The sequence below is a fragment of the Convolutriloba macropyga genome, chromosome 1, assembly GCF_964194025.1.
Source record: "Convolutriloba macropyga chromosome 1, txConMacr16.3, whole genome shotgun sequence".
In the NCBI taxonomy this organism is placed as follows: domain Eukaryota; kingdom Metazoa; phylum Xenacoelomorpha; order Acoela; family Convolutidae; genus Convolutriloba; species Convolutriloba macropyga.
The window spans coordinates 83,766,572-83,776,821 of NC_134468.1; the positions used below are offsets into that span (position 1 = coordinate 83,766,572).

Consider the following 10,250-nt stretch of genomic DNA (forward strand, 5'->3'; position numbering starts at 1 on the left):
CCGAAGTTACCCTCCCATCTTCGTCGTGTCTCCTCATCCTCGTCGAAGATCTCCCGGAGAACCTACCGTCGACCACTCGCTTGGGGTTCACTCACCGTATTCAAATTATCATCTGCAAAATGTGCTTGTCCTATCATCACCAATTGACAGATGAAGGTAACTGGTGTCGTAGCTGTCGTTGTCTTTGGGAGTTCAAGCTGTGTTCATGCTGAAGTCGTTGCTGTTGCTTTGAATTAGTTGTCGTCGCTGTCGTCATTGTACTTCATTTGTTGGTGCTGTTCAGGACTTTGCTGCTGCTGTTGCTGTATTGTCGCTGTTGCTTTGATATCGTTGTTGTCGTTGTTGTTTTCGTCGTTGAAGATATCGTACATAGGAGTCCCTCCTCCTTATCTCATCCTGTGCTTGGGAACAGGCAATGGAGGATTTTCCTCCCTCCCTCCTTTTTTTGGTTTTTTTTCTATTTTTTTTGTCTTTTGTGGGTTCTATTTTTTCTTTTTTTCTCTCTTTTTTGTGGGTTCTCTTCTTTCCCTTTTTCTCTTTTTTTTGGATTTTCTTCTTTTGTGGGTTCTATTTTTCCCTTTTTTTCTTCTTTTTTCTGGGTTCTTTTTTCCCTTTCATTTTGATTGAAAAGTAAATAAACTGGTTGACAAAGTATTATAAAAAATTACAAGTTACTGCGTTGACTATAACTGATCAAAAATAACAAATAGTGAGCATTCTTTCCGAAGTAAAAAATGAAGCAATAAAATTACTGTTGCAAGTAATCAAATAAGTATGAGTAAATCCGAAGATTAAAGTAACCTAGGTATTTTCAAAATTTTTCCTCTTCAAGAATGCTAACAATTTGCTCCACCAAATAATCATCAGTTTAGCAAAGTAAAATAAGAAGTTTGAATTTTTGTTTTGAGTTTGGTTTTCAATCACTATCTCGCGAAGTGTTCGGTTTCGCGAAGTGTTTGTCAACTACTTTGTATAGAGTATTGAGAGCGTCTAGGTTCATCGTTTATCCGGAATCTCTGAATAGTTGAGAGAAGTTAACTCGCTTTGACCTGAATCGTAGGTACAGTCGTGCACATAGATTGTAATCCTCCTTGGACAATTGATATCGTTGTTGACTTGAACGTTGTTTTCTTGTCTTCAAGAACTTTGCTACTTTTTCCTTGTTCAGTTCTTCATCTTCATCCTCCTCGTCTGATGCTTCGAAACTTTGCTGTTCCTCAGTCCTCTCAGTTTCAGAATTTTCGTCGTTACTGTCACTTTCCCAAGGGTATTCAATGGCTGGCTGGTTGTTTTCCGCTATTTCGTCTCGAGATGATCCTTGTGTTGGCTCGATTGCTGGTGTTTTGTCCTTCTCGGTAAGGTTCTCAATGATGAGGCTGGTGAATGCTGCGTTTTCCACTTTTTGTCGTTCAAGGTTGTTATAGGAGGTTACACAAAAATAATAAAATTGCACTTTTTCCTTCTAAACTTTTGCTGTAGGAAGCAAAAATTCCTAAAGAAAAAAATTACTTTCAAGTATTCTATGTATTCTGTCCTCCTGAGGGGTTTATATAGGCATCCAATGTGTTTTTAAAATATATTCCAACTCCCCATATATAGGAGGTTACAGAAAATCAATTAATTTACCTTTTCATTTTCTAAAATTTTGCTGTAGGAAGCTAAAATACCTGGAGAAACGAAATACTCTCAAGTAATCTATATATTATGTCATCCTGAGGGGTTTATAAACAAGGCGTCTAATTTGTATAAAAACTATATTTTCAAACTCCCATGATATAGGAGATTATATCAATTTATTGAATTTGCACTTTTTTCATCTAAAAATTTGTTCTAGGAAGCAAAAACTGTACCTGGAGTATTTAGGTCCAAGATTGGTAAGATACCAGTTATGATTGTTTTATTCATAAGATAACAAATATTGGCTCAAAATGCTTCATATATAGCTCATTGTAAAGCTTTTGTAATAAACTTTGCAGCCATGTTTTTTCCTTATATCAATGTTGTTTGTAAAGGTGCCTAAAACGGCATCAAACACACAACAGAAATCGAGTCAATTTTGACTTGATAAACAGTGGCTATTTCCGACACCCTATAAGAATGGTACAGTAGCTTAATATAAAATGTTGAAAAGCTATGGATTAGACAAGAGGGCGAGGTTTAAAAAACCTAGTACTTTTTGACCGTTTAGGTACGTTTATGGTACCTGGTGTGCTTAGGTCCAAGATTGGTAAGACACCACTTGTGATTGTTTTACTCATAAGGTAACAAATATTGGCTCAAAATTTTTCATATATAGCTCATTTTAAAGCTATGTTAATAAGCTTTGCAGCAGTGTATAATACTCTCAATAGATATTGGCTGGAAATGTACCTAAAATGGCATCAAACAAAAGAAAAATTGGGACAATTTTGACTTGGCAAATAGTGGCTAAGTCCGCCCACTTTTAAGAATGGTACAAAAGCGCTATATAATGTGTTGAAGGCTTCTTGTATAGACAAATGCGCGACGATAAAAAAACGAGCACTTTTTGACCATTTAGGTGCGTTTATGCCTTCTAGAAGCAATGGTCACCGAGTTGAATGTCCGACTTTTATTTGATGGGAATTTTCTCCACGAATATTGGTTCAAATGAATTGATAGCTCATTTTAAAGCCTGGCATCTCTACTTTGTAGCCATATAGTTTGTAAGATCTTCGGGTGGATGTAACTATCAATTTTGGGCAGGAACGTCAATTTTCATATATCGCCCTGAAAATTTTTCTAAACACCAGGTGAGTTGACCACCTTACCGGGATATTCTAATAACAAATCATATATGGTTGCAATGGTAGTTTACGTAGATATAAAAAAATTGACAATAAACACCTGGGAACTATTTCAAATCTAGGCCAGAACTCATATATCATTTTTTGAAAAGGTGACTTTGTCTTTCATGGCAAAGTTTGTCAACAATTATTGGTCCAGAAGCAACAATGTATATTTCATTTTAAAGCGTATGAAACATACTTTGCGCTCATGCAATAAAAAATAGGTTTTCACAAGCTTCTTTGTGGACTTTCCACTCAGTGAGCTGTATGCGATGTTTGCCAAATAAGCGCAGCAACTTTTGGTCATAAACCATTTTTTTGCTATAATATTGTAGTAATGACCTAGGGGGCTGCAAATTGGAATTTTTCCTGGCCGGAACCGTTGCCTGTTTATCAAAAAGTGGCTTAGGAGTTGATCTACGACGAATTGTACAAAAAAAGTCCGAACTCGCCGAAATTTTCGAAGTTGAGCTCCAATAAGTCAACAAATACTGAACCGATTTTGTTGCTATCTAGCTTGTTGTAAAGCTTGATTAAAACTACGACAGATTCAAAGGATTTTGCTCTATCTTGCAGAGAAGTTATTGAAATGACCTCCAGAACGCGAAGTGGTCCGATCTCCGCTATACCAGAGACGGACCACAAGAGGGTAACGTTCCCCTAAACCGTAAAAAGTGAAACTTATCGCTCGAATTTGTTAAAACAAATAGCATGGCTGAATTCCTTTTCGAAAAACAGTCAGGTATGCCAAGTTTCAGTATCGGGGATTTGTTACTTGTCTTCAGAGTACAATCTGCGTAATAAGGTCAGGTCGTATTATAACTTCGGATTTTTAAGGTTCAGTGAGAAGTGATGTTTTTTAGGGAAATCGATATTATGATATATATGGCTGTAAAGCTCTGTTCAAAAGAAGAACAATGAGCCAAACCCTAACCCGTCCACTAGAAGTGGAGATATTAACGAAATTATAACCGGTTTTAGGGGAACAAAATTTTGGTTAATTTGAGGCACTTCCCGTGCGAATTTCTTAATGAAACAGGTACCTGCGTTCTCCTCTCAAGCAACCCTGTTGACTCAAGCTTTAAAAGAGACAAGTTTTCGTGTTAGTTTTTGAGAAAAACTTTCCACTAAAACGTGCCAAATTCGGACCCTCGTGAAATCGGGTGGCTAAAACTCGCCTTCCAGTGGTCCCTTTTGTCGAGGGAAAGTGGAGGGTAGGCAAAATTTTCAACGCTGAGTTGAATGGAGGTAGTTTGAGCTCATAGAACCCACAGGAAGTGGTCGAAAATTTTGACATGCAGAAAACCCCACTCCTTACCAGATTCGGACCATGTTTAGGATTTGAACCCCAAAAATCAATTATCTTCACTTCTCTCAGCAAGTTTATATCAGTTAGCTATAGCTGACAAACTTATCAGGCGTCCCTGTCCATCGATTTGTTTCCTTCTGACTTTTCTTGCTATTGTCCGTGGTCTGAAGATAATAAGGAAACATTAACAAAGTTTAACTCAAACTAAGCAGAAGTCAAAAAAGATACCAAACAACAGAGCATAACTTACTTTTCAGTTTTCAAGGGCAAGACAAAGACAATTATACATAACGATTAACTGTGTAATTTTGGAAGAGTTTTTAAAATTTTGGAAGTTAACTGTGTAATTTCGGGAGTTTTTAAAATTTTGGAAGTTAACTGTGTAATTTTGGGAGGTTTTAAAATTTTGGAAGTTAACTGTGTAATTTTGGAAGTTTTTAAAATTTTGGAAGTTAACTGTGTAATTTTGGGAGTTTTTAAAATTTTGGAAGTTAACTGTGTAATTTTGGGAGTTTTTAAAATTTTGGAAGTTAACTGTGTAATTTTGGAAGTTTTTAAAGTTTTGGAAGTTAACTGTGTAATTTTGGAAGTTTTTAAAATTTTGGAAGTTAACTGTGTAATTTTGGAAGTTTTTAAAATTTTGGAAGTTAACTGTGTAATTTTGGGAGTTTTTAAAATTTTGTGGAGTAATTGAAATAACTTAATGCTTTTGTTAGAAATGAGTTCGATTAAAGACTTGAGAGATAAAAACATAAGAAAATGGACACTGACAGTTTTCATGTTGACTCAGTTTTGTATTTTTTGCGCCGTTTTTCACGTCTCTCTCTCTCTCTCTCTCTCGCACCATAAAGTTAAGCTCTGTTTTTTGCTGCAAACAACTCCCTTTTTTAGCCCGACCTCCCATTCCATCTGAAAAATCCTTTGAGTAAGTTCAAAGCCTATTTTGTCAAGCGTCCGATCAAAAGGAATCAGACTCGGCGTCAAAAAATTAACCATTCCCTTTTCATCAGTTATTTTTCGGTCGGTGTTTTATATCTTTACAAATTAAGAGGTTTTCACTTTTTTATGTAGCTTGTCCGCTACCTTACTGATTTCCACATTTCTGTGGATCCATCGGCATTTTTTGTCATAATATAAATGCAATTATACCTGGGTAGATGCTGTTGTCGTGAAACACGCTATCGCTTAATGTAGCAGTCTGGTTAACTCTCAAATTGTCGTTTTATGTTTGAGCCGATGTTCGACTGGACATCAGTTCTGCCATTAGATTCTCTCGAAATGGGAATTATGCTTTAGTCGAACACCCGCAGCTGCTATCTGACAAATATCAACTGTGTACGTTTTTCTCTGGCAACGGTGGGTTTTTCTTAATATATTTGGCTCTACAGTTTTTGGTTAATGGGCTATGTTCCAGCACACTTTTGCTTGATTTACCCTTATCGGATAATTTTTTGAGAATAACTCAAGATTGATTTTTCCACCCAAGAATTAATCATTTTGTGTTCCCTCATCAAGGCAATATTAGCAGAAGCTGGCAGAAATTTGTGCTTATACGCTGATTTGTATGATAAAATCTATCTTGCCAGCGTTCATGCACTGTACAAACAAGGGAAAATTAGCACAATAAAAAATTAAGGAACAGAAAAATAAAAATACTACCAAACAACAGAACAAAACACTTTTTCAATCGTTGAAACGGAGACAAATGAACATTTTTTTCATACCGATTAATAGTGGAGTTGTTAGAAGAGCAAATTGGATCGATTAGAACATTGGCTGAGAAAACTGTAAAGTTTTAAGCTGAAATAACCTTCAACTGAATTGAACGAAAAGAATGATCAGATGGAAAGATTTTCTTCCTTGAATTTATATCAGATTTGACCAGGGACAGATTTTTTGATTAAAAGGTAAAATCAATCAGAAAACTTAACTGAAGTTAGGTTTGATTGGTGAAAATTTTAATATGCCAATTTCTCTCATAGCTAAGTTTTGGAAACTTGACTTTTTGATAATGGACTTCTTGTTTACGAAATTAGAAGTTAGAAGAGAGCATCGGAAGTACGCTCGGTGTTAACCCTGCAATGGTATTGTAAATGGAAGTTGGTGGAGTTCTCAGCAAGTCTTGTATTTCAATTTATAATTGATCAATTTTTTAAAAGTAATCAACAATGTTTGAGCAATTCCGCGCAGTCTGGAATTGTTTACTGTGCCACGAGTGCCTTCTTCTGTTATTTATTTTTTTTTCTGCGGAGCAAATAAAACGCAGTCAGTCTATGTGAAATTGTGGACTGATTAAAATTAGTGATCGTATATCCCTGCCTGCATTTACGATAAGTTGACAGGTCAATTTTGTGCAGTTTTCGGTACATAATCGAGTACTGCGTGGAACGAGACTTAATTGATTATTGAAAACTATAAGTAAGGATAAAACAGGTAAAATACTCCCCCTCCCCTGTCTTGCTTTAACTATACTACTGACAGGAAAGAAGCGGCTAAAAGCAAAATAGAAAAACTTGATTAATAGCCGCCCTCATCTTCTCAGCCGGCTATTATAGCGCTCCTATTTTTTTAAAATTACAATTCAAAGAATTTGAATTGTATTGGGGCGCTGTCTGTTTTTTAAGATCTGTTCACACATTTCCATGATTTGTGAAGTCAAATTGGAGTAGTGATTTTGGTCACGCCGAAACAGGAAATGGAGCAAAAAAACGAGTGGTTTTGCGGCGTGCATTTTTTTCGCTCGAATTTTAAAGTAGAAAGTAGAGTGAGAAAACGGTGTTTGAACAAAAATTCGGTTTCTCGGTAGTGGTTTTTTGTTCACATGCGGCAATTTCACTCTGATTTTTACTGTTTTTTCGATTTTTTGGATCGGATGTTTTTCCAAATAGTTTTCCCAATCCATTCACAGCTCATTCTGGAACTAGTTTTTTGTTAGAATCAAAATTACATATCTCACTAGTGGTTTTTGTTCTCCCTAGCAGCATTTTGACATTGATTTTCTGTTTTTTTTGTTTTCTGATTTTTTAGAAATGGTTTTCCCAATTCACTCATTGTCCGTTCTAGGTCTTGTTGTTTGTTAAGTCAATGAAAATTCTTTGAATTGTACGTCAGGACTTGTCCTGCTATTTTTTATAATTCAAAGAATTTGAATTGTATTGGGGCGCTGTCTTTTTTTTTAAGATCTGTTCACACATTTTCATGATTTTTGAAGTCAAATTGGAGTAATGATTTTGGTCACGCCGAAACAGGAAATGGAGCGAAAAAGCGAGTGGTTTTGCGGCTAGAAATCTTTTCGCTCTAATTTTAAAGTAGATTGAGAATACGGTGTTTGAACAAAAATTGGCTTTATCGGTAGTGGTTTTTTGTTCACATGCGGCAAGTTCACTTTGATTTTTACTATTTTTTTCTGATTTTTTGGATCAGATTTTTTTCTAAATGGTTTTTCCAATCCAATCATAGTCCGTTCTAGGTCTAGTTTTCTGTTTAGTCAATGAAAATTCTTTGAATTGTACGTCCGGACTTGTCCTGCTATGTTTTTTTACTTCGTCGAATAAAAAAATGTTTCGATTTACCTCATTTTGCCGCTTTTTCAACATTTTGCGTGATATCTTTTTGACTTCTCTAGGCTAGTTTCCCTTCTCTCATTCTGCTAAAAGTGATTTTGAACATCAGTTGCTCAGCAAAGCAATGCAATATGAACAGAGTCAGTATAAAAAATTGAAGTCAGAAGTAGAAACGGGATAAACCCATAAAGCCCAATTTTGGATGCCCGCTATATGAAACGTCGTTCCTATTAGTCTTAGTTACCATCTTTAATGCTTATTGGTATTGATAGTAGCCCCTGTAGCCTCTCTCTAAGAAACAGAAGTACGTTATGTTCAACTACGAAATGCCATCAAAATAAATCGGACTTAAAAAATGTTTTTGTACAAAAATCTTTTTTTTTCAATATCTTCTATTCTTTCAATCCCAATCATGCTTAACAGCGGCTATTTTCCGGCAATCTGCCGGGTATGTTTATTTTCCCAGACCAGGATGTGCGGTGAAAAGCATTGAGATTTTAGCCGACTCTTTTCAAATGTCACCGAGGAGTAACCAAGTGCATCAATTTTTTTTTATTGACACATTTCTAACTGCCATCTTGTACATAATAGATCAGTTCTAATTCCACTGCAAACTAATATTTGCGCGACCTGTTCTTGTATGTGTGTGATAGAGAGATGTTTGAAGTACTTGTGGATATATCTTAATCCCTCCTTACCCCTACTTGCTGTTGTAAGCGCTGAAACCTTTCGTTTGAATTTAATTGACTTGAAACCTTTGCTTTATTTGCTATTGTTCCCGTACAATTGAATATCATATTATTCATCGTTCTGCTGTTCGTAATTTCAATAGTTATTAAAATAGATGTAACCTTGTCTTTCAGAGTTGCAATGGTCGTGACAGATTGACAAATGGTCGAATATAACCTTGGACATGGTTGACTACTAAGTTATGGTTTGAAATAGTCCGAAATTCTCTTAGGAATTAACTAAATGAAGTACGATTGAAAGGCGACGTTTTGAAAGGTGACCTTTGGCACGTCCTGGACGCTTTCTTCTGTCGCTGATTAACTGTCGGCGCTATTTACCCAATCAGTTATGTAATCACCTCTGAACAATAAAAGGTCCCCAATTAAGTTTACTCTCCGTTATCGAAGAGGTAGAGTTGAGTGTACGTGACCGTGTTTCACACGTGGTAGATTGACTTACACACGAGCGGTGGAGATTGTGAGAGAGAAATAAATAATGGTGCTCTCAGCTAAAACGAAACAAAGTGGAGTCACAAGTACTACCAATATGGACAAACCAAATAACAGTAAGCGGCCACTTTCACACGCGACTGATTCTACAAGAACGAGTGAAAGCTGTGACGTTCTGGTACTAAGTAACAAAATGATGACAAATTTGACGTCGGAGTTCCTAACCGAACAAACTACACAACCTGACGTGATATCAAAAGTTTTGCTGGAGCGGAATAAGTTAAAAGATCTTCCTTTCGAACTTGTAGACTTTATTAACTTGGAAGTTATTAACCTGTCTTATAACTGTTTCCATCAATTCCCGTCAGTTATCTGCGAGATGTTGAGTCTGCGTGAAATTATAATGGTGGGGTGTGAAATTGAAGCGTTGCCGTCAAATTTTGACCAGCTTTCGAGTTTGGAGACCATTATTTTGGATCTAAATCATTTGCGTAAGATCGGGGATACTTTATGCACGCTGAACAAATTGACGACGCTCAGCTTAGGCATGAATTATTTCTCAGTGTTCTACTCGACACTGCCTGATCAGATTACAAAGCTAAACTTGGATAACAACCACTTGGCTGTGTTTCCTGATTGCATTTTAGCCCTGGCGAATTTGCGCCAGTTAAATTTGAGTTTCAACCGGATCAAAGAGCTGCCGGTGGAAATTGACGGGCTGACGGAGTTGGAGGAATTGTTGATAGTGAAGAACAGACTACACGCATTACCCTCAACTATTTGCAATTTGGTGTAAGTTGAAGTGACCTTGTCCTTTTACACTTTGTTTTGTCTACAATTGCGTCTTGATCAATATTTGAATGTCTTCAGGGCAAAATTTAGCAGTTGGTGTGTACGCTGATAGAGATCTCAGTATTTTATATTTCCAAAATGGCCAATCTTGAAATCCGGAAACAGCTGTGCTTATTCTTGCCATGATAGCAAAACAGTTGGGCTGTTTTATAAAAACATGCTATAAGCAGTAAAAGTCTAAACCAATAACAATTACGGTAGAAGTTTCCGTCTTTCCTGTTTCTGTGTAGCATTATTGCCCCGTGGAAGTTTCTTATGCTGTGATTGAAAGTTGTTGATATCTACTGATCTTTTTTTCTCTACTGGTTGTAACCCTTAGTTTGATTGTCTTTTCGTTTGACCACCGCATTTTCGTGACTCGTCTTGAGAAACGGGATAGTGATAGAACCCGAGGGTGTTTAGTTGCTGCGCAGTTCTTGGAGGGCCTTGCTAGTATCTAAGTTTGCAATTCATCGAAACTGCTGAGTAGACATTTATTAATGTTGTGCAGGGTTTTTCACCCCCCTACACTAGTAGTTATATGTAAGCAAGACAGGGGGGG

At 36.5% G+C, this 10,250-nt stretch overlaps 2 protein-coding genes across 3 annotated transcripts in view; both read left to right on the forward strand.

Annotated features, from left to right (window-relative positions):
• Positions 1–10,250, forward strand: part of LOC142343517 (beta-1,3-galactosyltransferase 9-like) — a 106,650-nt gene that overhangs the window by 75,534 nt on the left and 20,866 nt on the right. The window lies entirely within an intron of this gene.
• LOC142343485 (uncharacterized) overlaps positions 8,547–10,250 on the forward strand; it is a 13,125-nt gene continuing 11,421 nt past the window's right edge. Inside the window, exon 1 of the mRNA XM_075395178.1 lies at positions 8,547–9,649. Within this exon, the coding sequence (XP_075251293.1) occupies positions 8,904–9,649 (746 nt within the window). The 5' untranslated portion in view covers positions 8,547–8,903. The remainder of the gene's footprint in view (positions 9,650–10,250) is intronic.